The sequence below is a fragment of the Vigna radiata genome, chromosome 10, assembly GCF_000741045.1.
Source record: "Vigna radiata var. radiata cultivar VC1973A chromosome 10, Vradiata_ver6, whole genome shotgun sequence".
Lineage (NCBI taxonomy): Eukaryota > Viridiplantae > Streptophyta > Magnoliopsida > Fabales > Fabaceae > Vigna > Vigna radiata.
In genome coordinates this window covers 10,568,292-10,588,517 of record NC_028360.1, presented here as the reverse complement: position 1 = coordinate 10,588,517, position 20,226 = coordinate 10,568,292, and the positions used below count along the sequence as shown (strand labels likewise).

Below are 20,226 nucleotides of genomic sequence, written 5' to 3'. Positions count from 1 at the left end.
GGAGAAAGTTTGAGAGGCTCAATATATAGAAACAAAGATTATATATATTAAGGGTACTTTTGTCTTTTAGACGCCCCCGTGAAGTTGCAGCAAGAAACCATGGGGGTGCAGGAAGAAAGACACTAGGTTAAGTTTGAAGGCCCAATGATCTTTTCGGTCTTTTTAAATTGCATATTTTTTCTCCAATATGTCCTTGAATGTAAATAAATAAGATGTTTTTATAGATAATTTCTGTTTCACACATTTATTTTTTATTTATTTAAATTTTATGACTAAATTGAATGTCTGATACAGTTTCAAGAATCTATTAATGTTTGAAACAGTCCAAACAGAGTGAGTGTCAATCTGTAACGGATTTAAAAGATGGATAGAAAGAATATGAACAAAAAGAAGCACTAAAATGAAATCCAACATCTCAACATTTTTTGGATAATTTTTTTATTTAGAAATCTTTGGTTGTGGATTTGCTTTCCGACCACTACCAAATTCTTTATTTGTTAATAATTTCACTTTAGTTGATAAAGAAGAAACCACTCTATGTCCGGAGTGTTTAAAATAATTATTTTAATAACTAATTATAATTATATATTTAGCTTTCGGAAGAAAAAAAACTCCTTTTGATCTAACAAAAGCATGAACTTTAACATATGAATAAAAATATATCTTATCGAGAAACATATTAATTAATTTTTAAAATTATTTACTGTTGTTAATTCTAAAGTAAAATATATGAATTTAATTTGGATATTAATTCAATTTCGTAATATTATTTATTTATACATTGCCATTAAAAAGTTATTTGAAATTAATATTAATTACAAGATGTAAGCATGATCTGAATCTGACAACTGTTTCTGCGGTCCCCTGTCCAAAATTAAAACGGGGTCCACGTTCCTTGTATGTATCCATGTTCATATTTTTTTTTTTTTTACATGCATACCTAAATTCAATTTTAGTATCTAGGAATTAGTATGCAATATTTCTTTTTCTTTTCTAATTTATGAATTTAAAATTTTAAATGTTAAACTAACTGACAGTAAACAGGTGTAGTATTTCTTATATATGCAAATTTATTTGATTTAATTAAATTTTATATTTATGATGACATTTAAATAATTTAATTAATTAAATGTGTGAAATAATTATAAATGGAACTGAAATTGGACAAAAATTTTGAACTTTATAAAATAGAAGACCAAATATTTTTATTTGAAATTATTATGATATATACAGTTTAAATATATCTTTTTAGATATTTTTAAGAATGAAATTATAATGAAATTACAGACTTTAAAGAAGAATACTTGTATTAATTAATTTTAATAATGTTATCTCATAAGCTTTAGATAAAAAATAAAAAGTAATTTTTTAAAAATAAAATAAAGAAACTAAAATTATATTTTAAGCATGTAAATAAATAAAATAAAACATGGTCATCATTTTGCATTTAATTCTGATATATTTGAGATATAAATATAGCTATTTTGATACATAAATTAATTACAAAACTGACCAGTGAGGACCACTTGCATGATTCAGAAGTTGAATTTGTTACATATTTGACCTAAGAGTCTTTTTGCCATAACTAGTTTGTGGAAGGCTGAAAGGTCTTGAAAAGTCTGTTTCGGCTGACACAATTTCACTGAAGTTTTAAATTTTTTCGATTCTTATTTTATTTTATATAACTTACATATTTTTTTCTAAAAAATGTGCTGATTCTGGTGATGTTTAAAAAAACTGGTTTATACAAAATAAGTTCAAAAAATAGAAAAAAAAATTCTGATTGTTAATCAATATGACATAAAATACTTTGGGTTTAGAGGATGCAAACAAACTATCTCTCTTTACGTAAGGTTTAACAGGTTCAGAGGCCTCTATTCATGCGGATTTGGATTCATATTTTGATAAAATTTGAGTTAATAAAGTTTTTACTTTAAATGTTATGGACGACGTTAATTTTTTTACAATGTGGTATGTTGATGTGTTCTTTTAATTACGAGGTGCCACGGTATTAGAAGAGTCTTGTTGATCAACTTTGACTGATTCATAATTTGACCAATGAAGACCTGCCACATGTCAACCCCTTTCCCACCTAAAATTAAGGTTTCAGATTGGGGAAAGTAGGAAAACTTGTGCCTCTACGCCACCGTCAATCTTCAAATTGCCACTATCCACCATCATAGAGCCACCATCGCTAGCATTCTCATCGACCACACCCATCAACCTCACACGAACCTTCTTCGCGCTGCCACCAATTGCGAAACCTAGACGCGAGTTTTCCATAGAAATCGCAGAAACGCGAATCGTATCAGCCACTAGAATCGTGATTCCTTCATCCTCCGCCACCAACTGTGATTCGATCTCCTTCCTCGCAAGCTTCGCCGCAACCTCCCCCAAACCAGAGACGCAAGCCTAACTGCAATTGCGCCTTCTTTTTCGCATCTCGCAGCTGCTCCGCCAAACCTTAGTGCCGCAAAACCGCTGTGCTGTGAAGACGTTGCCATGACCGCAACCACTAACCTTCATCACCCTTGCACCTGTTAGAGAAAACACGCAGAAACCCAATCATAGAGAAAATCAAAATCACGCCGCTGTTCGAAAGTCATGGCACGATTCATCTTCTCCTTCGTTCATCTCCACCTATAAAATTAACAATTGGGGTAAAATGTGTGCATTTTTACAAAAATTATGATCCAATTGAGACAGTTCAAAACTTGAGGACCGAATTGAGATTTTCACACAAATACGAGGACCAAGAAGGGATTAAGCCAACACGTCAGCATACTACGTTAGCTAAACTTAACACTGTTTGAGATCAGTTAACGTTTGGGGTAAAATGTGTGTATTTTTACAAAAATTATGACCCAATTAAGATAGTTCGAAACTTGAGGATAGAACTGAGATTTTCACACGGACCAATGAAGGATTTAAGCTTAATAAATATATGGGTGATCTGGTAAAATGTAATATAAATATTTTGTTTTGATGAGAAATAAAAAGTAGAACTAAGGGGAGTTCACTTAAAAAAAATATTCATAAAAGAAATAGATGAATTTAAGAAAATTTAAAATTAAATTGTTATTTTTTCAAGAAATTTATAGATAATAGATTGGAAAATAAGATTTACTTAAGATTAAAAAACTTGTGATAAATTAAAAAAATATTTTAATAAATAAAAAATATAAATCATTAAATTATTTTTAGTTGTAAAGATAATATAAAATAATGTACATTTAAAAGAATTATTTGAAATTATATAATTAAAAACAATAATAAATAATAAGATAATAATAAATCCGTTAAAAGTCATGTAATCCATAATCACTTAGGTTCAATGAAATGCATTACAAGAATTTTATAATCGATACGTATGATTAAAATCCATTTCAATTAATCCTTCGTCTTCCACCTTTTCATCTTCCATATTCACCATCAAATAATCACAGCGTAAAATAATTATATAATCTTTTAATTATAAGAAATATTTTTTTAACGTATATTAAAGTAAAATTGAATATAGTTAATTTAAAGTTCAGTCCGGAAAAATAAGTTTGAATTACTTATAATATTGTGTTTCAAACTTAAAAAATATATTTCGAAATCCACTTATTTTATCACAGTCAATCTTTTAATCTCTTAACAAATGACTCTCAAAAAGGGCTTTCAAATTTATTTTAAAATTTTATTTACTTATTTTTTGGGTAAAATTTTGTTTGTGTATCTTTATTAAACATGATTATATTTTAATAAACTAATATATATATATATATATCATAATAAAGAAAAACACAGGCCTTTTGTTTAGAGAGGCCATCTATAACAATCTTACTTAAGTTAAATTAGACCAATAAATTTCCATCTAAATATTTAATAAAAGTGAATGCTAAAAATATAAGATCATACAAAATTATTTAACTTTTTCAGAAAATAAACAATTTTTTAATTGTATCCAATAAAACCTTACATCTCGATGGAATCGTTTCAAATATTTTAAATTCTTATATATAAATTTATTGAAGTTAAACAACAACAAAAATTATGAATTAAAAAAAATGTGCAAGTTATATAATTTATCACGCAATCTTTTGAATCTGGAATAGTTTCTAACTATTCCGAAACCTCATTCCAATTGATTCTCTGAAAAAGCAAAAATGAAAGTGACACTTTCGTCATAAAAATGGAAGCTTGTAGCATTTAACCTCCACCGTTAGATTAATCTGACCTCTAAAACCGTAAGGTCACGCAATGGACCCAACACAGAGACATTGAAGTCAGACAAGTGAGAAGCGAGTGTATGGCGTGTGCATGAATTTCAATCTAATTCCTGGGACCCACACAACTCCCTGTCTGACTCATCAACCCTATCCTCCGCCTTTCGCCGTTAATAACCGTTACCCAAAGTTGTTGACAACGACGTCGATTCACACCTAACGCGTATTTCTACGTAGCAACTCCGTCGTAATCTACTTTCTCCTCTTCTTTCTCTTACCTTCTCCAATTACTTCGTCTTTCCTTCCTTCCTTTCTCTCTCTATTTGAAGGTAATTTTTTTTTTTATGAAAGTTGCCAGATGCACACACAAAGATTCTTTCTCTCTTTCTTAGGATTTTTTTTTTTTTTATATTAAAGTATACTTGTTTGCCAGTCCTCTTTTGGAAGTTGCTACTTTTGAGCACCGGTTTTAGTGAGCAATATGTTTTGAATGTTTCAGATGAGAGGGGAGACGAAGGTTGTTGATTTTTCATGGTGGTGACTTTACTGGGCAGTGTCGATTTTTTGTGATGCTGGTGTTTTTCTCATAAAGTTTGGATTTTTTTTTTCTATCTGGGTTCTGGAAAAATGTGGGGTAGGTGGCGTTGGTGTGCTGGTGGGGGTTTTCTTAGGCAAAGGGTATCTGCAATTGGTAGTGTTAGTCATGGTCATAGGGAAAAGCTTCATCCTTTTGATCCTCCTTTGATGTGCGGTGGAAGAAGGGGTGGTGGTGGTGGGATGACGCCTTTATCTTTTCTGTTGAATCAAATAAAGAGGGGTGTATCAACTTCAACTGGGGGTGGGGGTGTCAGCAATGGCAATGAAAGAGAAGATTTTATATCATTCTCGGAAGCCAAGAAGCTTATGAGGTTGGTGAATGTGGAGTCGCTCAAGATGAAGCTTGGTATGGAAGGGAAGGAAGTTATTTGCTATTCTGAGCTTCTTGAGGCCTGTGAGAGCATGGGGATTGCCAGGAGTCCTGAAGAGGCTGCAGCTTTTGCTAGGGTTCTTGATGAGGCTGGGGTTGTTCTCCTCTTCCGGGACAAAGTGTATTTGCATCCTGATAAGGTGAGATATTTGGATTGATTTGAATTGCTTATGTTTATGCTGGCATAACAGCATAATTTGTGTTTGTGGGGCTCACGAAAAGCATGGCCGGATCTAAGTATTTAACAGAATATTTACTTACCTACCATAGGTGCAATAGATATCAATTCTTGCCTTCTTTTTCCTGCTTTTTAGTGTGTGAGGGTCCTCCCTGACCCATGTATTACACATCTCTTTTCACAGGGAAATATTACATGTAATTTGTAAAGGAAAAATCTTGAATGGGTTGTGACTTGTGTAGCATCCACCCTTTTATCCTGCATGTCTAGCTCTCTTCGTATTCAACCTGAAATAATTTCATGATTCAACCTTTGGCTTAACTGCATGGTGGATGGGAGCTATTTTTTTCATCTATCAGTTAACGATTCAAATATAAATTCTTAGTTTTATGCTTTATGGTGCCTGCTTTCTCTTTCATTGTAGCTTCATGTAGTAGAACTGATCAAGTCAGTTACAGTTTATTTTATTTTCTTCTGAAATAGAGAGAACAAACTGGATTTAGAACATTGGCTTTCAAGAACTCTATAGGTCCAAATTGTTTCATTGCATCCTCTCAATGACATGAACGATTCAGATCCAACCTATCTGGATTCTGGAATCTTGTTTTCAGTTGCAGAATATTACCATCACTTTAATTTTCTTTTTCTTCTTGCCCTGTAAATTTGTTGACTTATTATGTTACTACATCCGTGTATTTCATCTTAGAAGATTATAAATGGCAAAATAGACATGTCCTGCCTCTGTAGAGGTCTTATAAATTATAATTGGTTCTGCAAGTGCAAAATTGTAATATTTAGTTAGTCTTGTATGTGCTAGTTATACAAAAAGGTTCGGGCTGATGCATTCACTAATGAAACATAATAGGGAATTGTGTTTATGAAAACTTCCAATAGTGTTTCGTATAGCTAATTAGTTGTGTTTCAAGCTGTTTGTCATTGATTATCATGCCTAAACTTGTTTCAATGCAGGATTAGTCTTTTCATTTGATCTGGCTACTATGCATCAAACTAAAACCACAGCAGAACCTAAACAACAGTAGAAAAAAATTTGTGACTCCTTAAGTTCTCTATGGTGTGTTTGGTCTGGTACAAACTGTCTGCAGAATCTTAGCAGTTGTTTGTTTGTATAAACTTTATCTGATCAACCACCATTTTTGTTACTGAAATGAACTTCAAGAAATCGTTCTGAAAATGACATTAGAGAAAGTAATATGTAATTCAATTCTGTCATGATGTTGAAAGTTTTGTAAATTCACTGATTATGTTTGTGTTGAATGGCAATGTTGTGTGTTTCAGGTGGTGGATTTGGTTCGCAGAGCCGTTCCATTGGCACTGACTGCTGAGAACGATCCTATAAGGGAGGAGTTGAAGATTCTGCAGGAGAAGAAAGAGGAAATTGATGTGTTGGCACATAAGCAGGTGCGGCGCATCCTCTGGTCTGGACTAGGATTTGGCCTAGTGACAGTGAGCCTCTTTTTCAGGCTAACATTCTGGGAATTTTCATGGGACGTAATGGAGCCAATTGCATTTTTTACAACAACCACAGGGTTGGTCATAGGCTATGCATACTTTTTGTTCACTTCAAGAGACCCTACATATCAAGACTTGATGAAGAGGCTTTTTCTTTCAAGGCAGAGGAAGCTTTTCAAGAGGCATAATTTTGACATTGAGAGATTCAAGGAGCTCCAATGCAAGTGCAAAACACCTTTACATGCTAGTACCGTTTTAAAAAATCGCATAGGGGTGGAACTGGATCTTGAAGATGCTTTACATAGAGATTAACATTTTCAGGAGGATTTGCAATTCTTTATACTATAGTTAACTTTGTTCCCCTTGTTTTAGCTTTGGTGGGGAGAGATTAAACTAACTATAGTTTTGGCTTTCTTAACAATGCATGAAGATTATGTTCTATTCCATCTGTTGAGTATGACTAATGCGTAAGAGTCCAGGAATCTTTCATGGTTGAGTTTTTTGTTTCCACGGTTCTGTTTTTAACCGTTGGGATAAATGTCTCAAATGGTCTGGAATGAAAATAAAGGTCACTAGTTCAAAAATTCGTGGTAAAAGGTGCTTGGACAAACTACTTGCCCGAGAAACTAAATCCTTAAAGCTTTAATGCTACATCTTTAAATTTATTAAATTTATTGTTTGAGTTATATATTTAAATAAAAACTTATAAAGTGATATGAAATCATTTTATAAACCTTTTCCTTTACAAAATTACATAAACTAATGATACATCAAATTCTACTCTTTGTTATTCATCCAACGGATTTACGAAACCAAGACTTAATATGAATAACTACAAAATTGTAATGGGAACAATTAAAACGAGTGATCAAAGTTAGATATAGGATAAAATACGAAATCTACGAGTAATAAACCGAAAAACGAAAATTGTATTTACCGTTAAACACCTGGAGCTGTTATGAAATGACTAGTATGTTCATTATTCTAGGCAGTTAACATTGTAGAGAAAATGCAATAGACTACAAAGAAATAGATTTTCACAAGCGTGACCTACAAAACACGATGCATAAACTGTTACAAAACCCTGTACACGTTCCCTTTCCTATATATTAAAAAGTCACACTCTAAGCAATTGAGCAGTTCAACCACAGAATCTTCACTGGATCCATTGAAGTGTTCAAAAATATTGCTCAACGTAGCCTGAAACCAATAAACAACACATTTTCCTACAATTATAATCACAAAGCAAAGCACGTATATATGTGTGTCTGTGAGTCTATGCATATATATGTATACAAAGTCGTCAGAAACATAAACAAGTCTNCACTTACCCCTTCATCAAGGTTCTTCATCCACTCTATAACAGAAGTCACTGTAGCCTTCAGTCTAGTTGAGTTTACTTCCTTCGTTTCACTGACCCTTTGTCGTTTTCTTGTGAATTTCCCTTCCCTGGCATTTGAAAGCTTCTCTTCCTCGGAACCGTTGACAGGTAAAGAAGGTACCTCATCCATTTCTAAGTCACGTTCTTCAGCCAAAGCTTTTACAGAAGTGTCATCTTCACATTGCCTGTCAGGACATGTTTCTAAAGTACAGTCTGACAAATTTGAAGCATTGTGTGCAAGTTCATCATCTTTCCCGGTTTGGTTACTTCCATACTGATTTGTTTCCAAGGATATACCACAGTTTTGCATTGACAAATAAGTCTTGATGTGCTGATAACTTATCTGCACCATAAAAAATTATTCAATCTCAAATTCAACGAAGCAATAAGCAATTCTTTCCTACAAGTTCGAATAATTTTCAAGAAATAAAAACAAGTAAACCTAAAATAATGAAGCTGTCACCATGCAAGATAAAGCAGTAGAATGAAATATATTGGACCATATTATTTGCATAAATAACATGATGTACTCAAATCATGAAGGTAGGAAATCCAAACCCACATCTTCTGGCAATTCATTTTTTATAGGCTTCAACTTCTCTGTAGATACAACTTTTGAAATAGCAAGCTGAATTTCTGACATGATCTCTTGAGTGAGTCCTATCATCTTGTTGAATCTAACCCAATAAAAAGGTAATCCTTTTTGGGCAGCTTTGAGTAGATATTCAACAACAGTTTGTTCTCTTATAGGAGCCGATCTAACTTCTAAGTTCTGAGATTACGGAGAGGAGTCAGTAGAGAAAGTAGTTACCCAATGAAACATGTGGGCATGGATCTTAGTAACAACATACTAATATGACATACAACAATGTCATGAAGTTATACAATGAAACTGTGAAGCAAAGATCTTTAATAATAACAGCAGAAACGAATGACATACAGCAATATCATGAATAGAAAGACCATTATGCCACATTTTCCATGCTTCAAACTTTGCTGATGTCAACTTCTTGTATTTGTTGGTTAGTGGAGACACTTTCGTTACTGTATTAGTTTTCAAAATAGCCGTTGGGACCCTTTCTTCCCCATCCAATGATAGGTTTAGTCCTTGTGACAGTTTCTGAATAACTTGAAGAAAATGATTTCCATATTTCATCACTAGGTGCTGAACAACGTTGTTTGAAGTTAGTATTTCATCACTAGGTGCTTCCGTTGACATGTCTCGCTCCTTCTTTGAGACTTTGCAATTATCACAGTTCCCTATAAAGCAAGTATAAAAGAAATAGAAATTGGAGTAAACTAAATAAGAAAAGGTTAGTTTCAGGCAAGATAAAGATTGTTATTGGTTTTGTCAACTTGTCCAGTTTTCTGTTTCATTTTGTAAGTCCCTTAGAGAGCCTAGATTTAAGCTTATTCAGCAAGCTAGGGAGCATATGACACACATGATCCACCTTGACAAGGGTATTAGGATTAAACACACTATTCTCGATTCCCCTAATTGTATAAAGTGAATGAAGTAACAATGCTATTAAGTTTAAGCTCTAACTCTACAAGGACAATAATGAAGCATCTATGTAAAAGGCAAACCGCATCTATCAGCTGAAAATTTTTCCCCAAAGTATTCAAGCAAGAACTTTCTTCTGCAAGTTGTCAGCACACAATAGCGTTTAGCTGCAAGCAATGACTCCATAACAGCTTTTCTTTGTTTTTCCTGGTACATTGGAGACTTAAATATTAGGTAGGAGAATGGGGATAACTTAAATGGGGACAATATGCAAGAAGTAAGCAGCTTCAATGCTCATTCAACTACAAATAAATCCTTAGCCAAACTTTTTCAGATAAATATAAATACACATACTGATTTTACATCTCTACAGTAAAAGTTGCCCTTTGCAAAGTCACTTCTTGTGTAGTAAAGCCAACAAACAGAAGCTATACCATCTCTACCACATCGTCCACTTTCCTGGTAGTAGGATTCTAGACTTTTAGGGCAACCATAGTGAATCACTTGTCTAATGTTAGGTTTATTTATACCCATGCCAAAGGCAATGGTGGCCACCATGACTTGCAGTTCATCTCTAACAAACAATCTGTGAATAAATTAGAACACAGTTTAGTTAGGTTGAAAACATTGAAGCATCTTCAAAAATTAGTGAACAGGAGGGAGGGAGGTAAGGAGTATGCTCCACCTTCACAGTGACCAGAGATGAAATTTTATTTCATGTTCTAAAATAAGAAAGAACATTCACCTATGAGACTCCTCTCGAGCTTTTCCATTCATTTGGCCATGGTACATTCCTGCCTCAATGCCTGCTTTTGTAAATGATTTGAATACCTATTTAAAACAATAAATATCAGGATACAAACTTTAAAAAGGCTGCAGACGAACAGAATTTAGGCAACAAAAGTGCAAATAAGAGTTCAATAGGTAAAACAGAAAGATAGACTATCAGTTTTTGATAAACCATCATGAAGTAACCAGATATAGTGAAAGGTCATGAACAAATTATACTCGTTGGATATTCTATGCAAATATATATATATATATATATATATATATATATATATATATATATTCCATATCTAAGAAGGCACACTTGGCATGTGTTCTGCAATTCTTTCCTATTACACAATTTGTTGAAAGTTCTCATGTTTGTCTTGAATCATGAATGAATATCCCATATAATGTAATACAGCACCACCTTAATCATTGTTTGTAATAACTAAAAAATCTTAACGAGTCATCAAGCAATCTGTCCCTTCAGCATAGTTTACCAAGTGTTCTGTGTCGTGTAAAATCTTCCATTATCCTTCTGTTAGAATTATGAATTGTGTGTATGAGCTGTGTGAGTGTGTGTGAGTTGTTAGTGTGTGTGTTCCAACCAGTCTTAGCTGGTTGAAAGTGTAACTAGCATCCTTTCTTCTCTATAAATGTAACTTGAGCTGCGGAGAAGCATTAAGCCCTCTAGAAATATATGTTTCAGTATTAATCTTAAGATGGTATTAGAGGGGGTCGATCCCCCTCTGTCTTTTTTTTACCTTCTTGATCAGCCATTACTGTCTGAAATGTAATGTATTTTCTAGTGGGCTTTCTAGAGTAGGCTTTTTAGGAGCCTTTTGTTTTTCCTTTTTATGTTGATCTACTATCCCTTAAATAGGGTAGTATGTGTATTAGGGTTAAGAGAACAGCAATAATAAAAAATTCAGTTTCTGTCCCAACTCTTTAAGTTGGTATCTAGAGCCAGCCAAGTACCACTGCCGCTGTCCGCTGCCGCTATCCGCTGCCGCTGCTTTCCGTCATTGCCACAGTCTGCTGCCGTCTGCTACCACCATCGCAGCTTTTTCTCTGGCCAAGTCAAGGGTTAAGCGCACCTCGACAAGCACGACCCATCCCTAGTGGTCGTCGCTTTATTCTCCTCCTAACGCGCCATGCCGCTTCTTTCCGGCTAGCCTCGAGTGTGTGGGCTTCACGTGTGGCTTTTCCCCAGTCGGAACATCACCATGCCGGTCGTTTTGCCTCAGTCTCCTGAGTGTGTTATGGTCGCTGTTTTGCTGTTTTGTTGACAGTAGTTTCGATCTAGAGTTTCTACACTTAAATCAGTTTTTACCTCTTCTGTTTGACATTAGAATGGCTTCTGGTTTTGGAACACCTTCTCTATCTACTACCCCTACCATTACTTATGCAAAACTCAGTTGGGAAAACTATTGATCTCGGTCTTCTTCAATGGACTTATGGTTTCTTGGTCAAGGATACCATAATCATCTTGAACAAGATATTTCTAGTGTACCTAATGAAGAGAAATCTCAATGACAGAAGCTTGATTTTTAATTATGCATTGTACTATGGCAATCTGTCGAATAAGAGGTCTTAGAAATTTTGAGACCATACAAAACGTGCTCCTCCTTTTGAAAAAGAGCACATGATATCTTTGCTAATAACGTACAACGTCTCTTTGATGCAACTCAAAGAGTGACTTCTCTCAAACAAGCAAATCGTGATATGGTTGCTCACATAGGAAAGACTTGTGTTGCCGTAGAGGAATTGAAGAATTTCTTTATGACTGATTATTTTAGAAGGCATAAACAAGAAGCTTAATAAGTTTTACATGGTCTTGATCTAAGAAGTCTACACTCCAATTTTGATCATATTCGTGATCAAATGTTAGCTGGTGATCAAATCCCATCAATGGACAGCCTAGTTACTTGACTTCTTCATGTACCTTCATTAGTTAAAGACAAAAATTCAACTGATGGTATTGAAATTCAATTGATGGTATTGAAACATCAACTATGGTAGTACCACAAGGAAGAAAAGGAGGAAGAAGCAACCGAGGAGGACGTGGTGGTCGTAGTATGTGTCCTCAATGTACATATTGTAAGAAAATAGGCCATACTTGAGAAAAATGTTATGCCTTACATTGATATCGAGACAAAGTTTCTCATGTTTCTAAATCTAATGATCTAGAATCCATAATTTCAAATGAAGAGTACCAAGAAATTTTGAGGTACAAGTTTGAAAAATCTTCTTATCTTGGCCAATCCTCCTCCATGTCCAATGTGTCAACTACCTACATATCTCAATCTGTGGAAGGTCACAGTCCATGGATCCTTGACTCAGGTGCCTCAAACCATATCTATGGTAACATTCCTTCATTTTCTTCCATGTCCTCTCCGAAAATCTCTCGTTTCATTACCGTTGCCAATGGATCCAAAGTGGCATCTCAGAGAATTGGCAAAGTGTCCTTATCTTCTTCACTAAATTTAAATTCCGTTTTTTATATTCGTCATTGTCCTTACAATTTAATCTCCTTGAGTCAATTGAATCGTTCCTTAAATTGTTCTACAACCTTTACTGTTAATTCCTTTGTTCTACAACCTTTACTGCTAATTCCTTTGTTATATTTCATCCCCAAAACTTGTGCATGATCGTTTGGGCCATCCAAGTTTGTCCAAGTTGAAGATGATGGTTCCGAGTCTCAAGAACATTTAAGTCTTAGATTGAGTCTTGTCAGTTAGGAAAACATGTTAGATCTTCTTATCCTAAAAGGTCTGAGACACAATGTAATTTTCCTTTCTCAACTATTCACTCTGATATTTGGGGACTAGGCCGTTTTACTTTTTTTGGTTTTAATTATTTTGTAACCTTCATTGATGAATTCTCTAGATGTACTTGGGTTTATTTAATGAAAGAGAGATTTGAACTTTGGTCCATATTTATGTCCTTTTTTAATGAAATTACGAACCAATTTGGGAAGACAATTAAAATCCTCCGTAGTGATAATACTAAGGAACATTTTTCTATCGCGTTTTCTTCATTCTTATCTTCCCAAGGAATTGTACATTAGTCAACATGTCCTCACACTCCACAACAAAATGGTATTGCAGAGAGAAAGAATAGACATCTCATTGAAACTATACATTCCCTGATGTTGAGTACTAATATTCATGTCTTGTGCATCATTGGGGTGATGCAGTCCTCACTTCCTGTTTTTTAATCAATAGGATGCCTTCTTCCTCTCCATAGAATAAAATTCCTCACTCTATCATTTTTCCAAACAACACTTTATACCATGTCTCCTCACGTGTATTTGGGTGTACATGTTTTGTCCATACTGTTTCTCCAAGTCTTGATAAACTCTCTGCAAAAGCTATCAAGTGTGTTTTCTTGGGATACTCTCATCTTCAGAAAGGGTATAAATGTTATTCTCCCTTCACCAAGAGATATTATATGTCTGCTGATATCACATTTTTTGAGGATACACCTTTTTTCTTGTCCTCCATGGAGGATCATTCATCTGTTCAACAAATGTTTCCTCTACCATCATGTGATCCCTTGGTTGTTCCTGCTTTTGTATCTCAAACTCAAAATGCGAATGACATTGTTCCTCCACCTCTTCTCACATATCATCATCGGGGACAATCTTAAACTCAGAACACTGAAGATCCTCGAGACTCAGATCCTCCTCCACTAGATCCCCAGACCATGGATACTTCTCTCCCGTGGCTAAAACCAATACGGTTCGTATTATGCTTGCTATGGTTGTCATTCGTCAGTGGCCACTTTACCAGTTGGACATTAAAAATGTCTTTCTTAATGGTGATCTAGAAGAGGAGATATACATGGAGCAACCTCCTGGGTTTGTTGCTAAGGGGGAGTTTGGGTTAGTTTGTAAATTACGTTGTTCCCTCTATGGCTTGAAACAATCACCTCGAGCTTGGTTTGGTAAATTTAGTTGGGTTGTGCAAAATTTTGGATTTAAACAATGTGAGACGGATCACTCAGTGTTTTATGGTCATTCTTCTCCTGAAAAATGTGTTTATCTCATGGTGTATCTTGATGATATTGTTATTATGGGGAATGACGTCACTAGTATTACTCAATTAAAGAATCACTTGTTCAACCACTTTCATACTAAAGATCTGGGTCGTCTAAAATATTTTCTTGGTATTGAAGTGGCACAATCAAAAGAGCGTGTCATCATTTTACAAAGGAAATATGCTCTTGATATTTTAGAGGAAATTGGCCTGACAAATTACAAGCACATTGATAGTCTTATGGACTCAAATCAAAAGTTAATGAGAGATCAAGGTGAACCTTTCTCAGACCCAGAGAGATATAGAAGGCTGGTTGGAAAACTCATTTATCTTACAATAATAAGACCTAATCTTTCTTATCTAGTGGGAGTTGTGAGCCAATTTATGCAAAATCCACATGTTGACCATTGGATTGCAGTGATTCGCATTCTCAGATATGTAAAAGGACACCCAGGACAAGGATTGTTGTATGAGAACAAGGAAAACACTCAAATTGAAGGATATTGTGATGAAGATTGGGCTGGTTGTCCAATTGATCGAAGATCTACTACAGGGTAGTGTTTTACTTGGAGGGAACCTTGTATCTTGGAAAAGTAAGAAACAAAGTGTTGTTGCTCGATCTAGTGCTGAAGTTGAATACCGATCTATGGCTTTAACTACATGCGAACTTGTGTGGATCAGCCATGCAACCCTTCATATTGTCTCCAATTCAGTGTTTCATGAGAGAACAAAACACATAGAAATTGATTGTCATTTTATTAGAGAAAAGTTATTGTCCAAGGAACTTGTTACTGAGTTTGTCAACTCTAATGAACAACTCAGAGACATTCTGACCAAATCTCTAAGAGGGCCTAGGATTCAATTTAGATGTTCCAAGCTTGGTGCATATGATCTATATGCTCCAACTTGAGGGGAAGTGTTGAAATGTAATGTATTTTCTAGTGGGCTTTTTAGGAGCCTTCTGTTTTTCCTTTTTATGTTGATCTACTATCCCTTAAATAGGGTAGTATGTGTATTAGGGTTAAGAGAACAACAATAATAATTTCAGTTTCTCTCCCAACTCTTTAAGTCTGTCCACTAGTATCAAGCATTAATTGCCATTGACTGGTGTATTTACTTTTTTTCTACTATTCATCTATAATCTGCAGCCATCTTCTATTTTTTTTTATTATCAAACACTGTCAACAACCATTTTCGACTGACCTTTGCCGTCCGCCACCATCTGCCACTGTTTGCCACCGCAGTTTAGTCTGGCGACCAGCAGATCTAGATCGCCTCTTCGAGCATTAGCTAACCCCAATAGAACCACGGCGAACCACCAGTCCACGCGTCGTCACGCGCCACCTTTCTCCAATCCTGCACGTGTTCATTAGCGCCACTTTCCCGGTGTCAGAATCACACTGCGTCACCACTGGTTGTCTTACCAGACCTCCTTCTCTCCATGTTGACCCCTTAAGTCGCCATTTCAATACAAAGATCTTGAGGAAGAAGTTTATATGGAGCAACCTCCTGGGTTTGTTGCTCAGGAGGAGTCTGGTATGGTTTGCAAATTGAATCGATCTCTATATAGCCTAAAGCAATCACCACGTGTTTGGTTTGGAAAATTCAGCTCCATTGTTAAAAAATTTGGGCTTGAACGTAGTGAAGCAGATCATTCAGCCTTTTACTATCATACAACTCTCAGGAAATGTGTTTACATAATAGTATATGTTGATGATATAGTCATTACAGGAAATGATATTGTTGGAATATCTCAACTGAAGTACTTGAGTAGACATTTTCAAACCAAGGATCTTGGAAGCCTAAAATACTTCTTAGAAATCGAAGTAGCTCAGTCAAAAGATGGAGTTGTAATCTCCCAAAGGAAGTATGCCCTTGATATTTTACAAGAAACGAGCATGAATGGTTGTAGACCAGTAGATAGTCCTATGGACCCAAATCAAAAATTAACGGAAGAAGAAGGTGAGTTATTCTTCGATCCGGAGAGATATAGGAGGCTGGTTGGGAAACTAACTTATCTCACTATTACAAAGCTAGATCTATCTTTTGTAGTTGGAGTGGTTAGTCAATTCATGCAAGCTCCATGTGTTGGCCATTGGAATGCTATCATTTACATTCTAAGGTACACCAAAAAGGCTTTCGGGCAATAGTTGTTATATGAAGATAAAGGAAGTCTTCAAGTCTTTGGATACTGTGATGCAGATTGGGCAGGTTCGCTTATTGACAGACGATCTACTACTGGATATTGTGTTTGTCTTGGAAGAAACTTATTTAGTAGAAAAGTAAGAAACATAATGTAGTGGCTCGATCAACAATTGAAGTTGAATAGAGGGCAATGGCATCACTAACATGTGAACTTATATGTGTAAAGCAGTTCCTTCAAGAACTTAACTTTTGTGATATTCAGACTATGAAAATGTATTGCGATAATCAAACTGCTCTCCACATTGCATCAAATCCAGTGTTCCATGAAAGGACTAAACAAATAGAAATTGTTTGAGAAAAGCTATTGTCCAAAGAAATTTGTACTGAGTTTGTTGGATCAAATGACGAACTTGCAGATATGTTAACAAAGTCCATAAGAGGACCTCAGATTAAGTTCATTTGTTCCAAGCTTGGTACATACAATTTGAATGTTCCAGCCTGAGAGGGAGTATTAGAATTATGAATTGTGTGTTTAAGTGTGTATAAGCTGTTTGAGTGTGTATGTGCTGTATGTGAATGTGTATTAGTTGTTAGTGAGTGTGTTCCAATCAGTCTTAGCTAGTTGAAAGTGTAGCTAGCATCCTTTCTTCTCTATAAATGTAACTTGAGTTGTGGAGGTGCATTAAGCCCTCTATAATATATGTTTCAGTATTAATCTTAAGCCTTCAACAAAGAACAAGATAGAAAACTAGTTTGGGATTTATTTGTAACATTTCTAGCACATTACCTGCTCTACATCTTTGATTGTTGTGCAATAAATTATAGTTGAACCACCCGTAGCAACTTCTTTTGAAATTTCCCACACAAGCTCATCAATAAAAGATTGTCCACGGTTCAATGGTTTGACACCATAGAAAAGATTTGTGCGATCAAATGAACCAATCGTAACATAAGGGTTATCCATCTTCAGGGAACTGATGATCTCAAATCGAACCCTGGAAATAAAGCACACAAATTAACATGATTGTATGTTTTTCTTTAATCTAAACAAAACTACAGTATGCTATCAATTAATAGAACAATGAAGTACGATAATGCAAATAGAAAAAGTGTCACAGTTTCATTAATTAATTTACAAAGTAGAAATATCAATTAATTTTAATCCGTTCCTATGCTCACGAGTCAAGATAGCGTTCAACACAGGTAAGAAAATTCCTCCCTCTTGATGAGAAGATGTGTAAAACGGAAAAGAAAAAAGAGAAAGAAACCACCAGAAATACACAGTAGGCAAAACACTACAGGATTTGTTGTACCAGAAAAGATTTAAAGAAAACATATCTTACAAGACCTTCAGCAGCCATCCCCTATACAACTGATGTCAACAGAAACGAAATTCGATTCTGTAGAGGTGGTTTAATCACTCCAGAACCTGGTAATTTACTTTTGCAACAAACAGCAGCGCTTTAAAAATTTAAGAAACCTAATAGGCTTCTTCCAGAACTAGATCAGAACATAGAACAATATGTGATGTTTACTAACAAAAGTCCTCTATCTCTGGAAATCTATAAATTGGATAACAGAATACCGGATCAGAGAGGCACAACATGTGTATCAGAGTTATTATAAAGTACAGCCATGATATGCTTCACCAAAAGCCAAAGAAAAGATGCTTACTTTTCAGTAGCAGTCGCAGTTAGACCAACAAAAGGAACATCAAGCAAGACCTCACGTAACTTGTCTAAATGCTTGTATTTCTCCCTAAATCCATGTCCCCATTCCGATATGCAATGGGCTTCATCAACAGCAAAAAGACTAATTCCAGCCTTTAGTAAGTTGGACCAAAAACTGCAAAAAGTAAGTTCAAGTGAACAGAATATCATAATTAGACAAGACATGGTATGGACTAACATTGGCGACATAATTTCAGAAATTAAAAAGAAAATTAACTTAAGAAGTGAACTAGTCATGTAACTTCTAGAATAGCTCCACGACACTTCCATTTCTAAAAGTTATAACTTTTAATGAAATGCACTCAAAATAACGGCCACAATCTGCCAGCTGAATGTTAGACATGTATTTAATCCATTACCTTGTAGGAACTGTGCATGCCTTCTCAGGAGTCATGAACAGAATGTCAAATTGACCACGTTCAGCTTTAGAGTGCACAGTGAAATCCTTCTGAGCACTTCCAAGATATTCAGCTCTAATACCTCGTTGTTTTAAAGCCATCACCTGTTTTTCCATCTCTTCTTATTAGGGAATCACTATTGACATGTACAGATAGGCATTGAGAGCATAAAAAAGTAAAACAAGTAGACTCATTCAGAAGAACCAATCAATTCACCTGGTCTTGCATCAATGATATCAGAGGGCTCACAACTATCCCAGTCTTTTTAACAACCAAGGGAGGTACCTGATAGCTGTTAAGAAATAAAATAACGTTCACCTCTGAACTCTCCAATTTAGGGAAAAAACACAGAATGAGTGAGAAAAAAAGGGAATAATGATGCTTTACCACAAGGACTTCCCACTACCAGTAGCCATGACTACCAAACAATCCCTTCTCTCAATAATTTTCTCAATAACTTCTCTCTGATAAGGCTTAAAATTAGAAAACCCAAAGTATTTCTGAAAACAGTAGAAAACACATCAGCGTCCAACAATGATAAAACCCTCAAAACCTCTGACACGTTATTCACAATACTGATAGGGCAACCCAACACAATTTCCATTGCACATTCAATTATTTATTATTTAGATAAAGCACCAAAAAAAAAAATAAAACTTGTTTCAATCCCGCCAACGAAACTGAAAACTGGAAAGTGGGTATTGACGTTATCTTACAAAGGATTAACGGCATTGTACAACAAATCATTGTCATCATTAATGAAACGGTAAAATGAGGTTGGCAGAGGTAAAGGCGTTGATTATGATTACCTTGAGAACAGAGGGAACGGTCTCCATGTTGGGGAGGGGAGGAAGAGAAACCACCGTAAGGTCTCAAAGTCGGAAGCCACAAAGTTCTGACATTGATATCGGAATAAACTGATACTACACTCCCGCCAATTCAACTGGTCACACACATGGTTTTGGGCCTGATCCTCACCTGGTCTAAGCTATATATTTCATGTCATACAGGTAAGAATTTGCTTCTTGCACTTCAAGAATTACTAAATGCACCCCACTCTATAGAGGTCTTATAAATTATGCAAAAAGTTTCCAAGTTGAACAACTTTACTGGTTTAGGGCTGATGCATTCACTAATGAAACATAATAGGAAGTAGTGTTCCTGAAAACTTCCAATACTGTTACGTATATCTAATTAGTTGTGTTTCAACCTGATGGTCATTGATTATCATGCCTAAACCTGTTTCAATGCAGGATTAGTCATTTCATTTGAACTGGCTACTATGCATCAAACTAAAACAACAGCAGAACTTAAACAACAGTAGAAAATAATTTGTGACTCCTTAAGTTCTCTGTGGTGTGTTTGGTCTGGTACAAACTGTCTGCAGAATCTTAGCAGTATGTTTGTTTGTATAAACTTTATCTGATCAAC

General features: G+C 35.1%; 2 protein-coding genes across 2 annotated transcripts; one reads left to right on the top strand and one right to left on the bottom strand.

Annotated features, from left to right (window-relative positions):
• The first annotated feature begins 4,262 nt into the window (after positions 1–4,262).
• LOC106776228 (calcium uniporter protein 6, mitochondrial) lies at positions 4,263–7,308 on the top strand. The gene is made up of 3 exons (XM_014663613.2): positions 4,263–4,540; positions 4,711–5,318; positions 6,653–7,308. The coding sequence occupies exons 2-3, from the start codon at positions 4,839–4,841 to the stop codon at positions 7,136–7,138; spliced, it is 966 nt and encodes a 321-aa protein (XP_014519099.1). The 5' UTR covers positions 4,263–4,540; positions 4,711–4,838; the 3' UTR covers positions 7,139–7,308.
• A 429-nt stretch (positions 7,309–7,737) lies between these two features.
• LOC106776193 (ATP-dependent DNA helicase RecQ-like) lies at positions 7,738–19,800 on the bottom strand. The gene is made up of 13 exons (XM_014663568.2): positions 19,605–19,800; positions 19,183–19,295; positions 19,012–19,087; positions 18,757–18,899; positions 18,342–18,512; positions 17,455–17,662; positions 10,457–10,542; positions 10,066–10,297; positions 9,795–9,918; positions 9,148–9,467; positions 8,770–8,979; positions 8,158–8,550; positions 7,738–8,026 (listed from the first exon to the last, which is right to left on the bottom strand). Exons 1-13 carry the CDS (start codon positions 19,629–19,631, stop codon positions 7,901–7,903), a joined length of 2,229 nt encoding a protein of 742 aa, XP_014519054.1. The 5' UTR covers positions 19,632–19,800; the 3' UTR covers positions 7,738–7,900.
• Between the last annotated feature and the right edge of the window lie 426 nt (positions 19,801–20,226).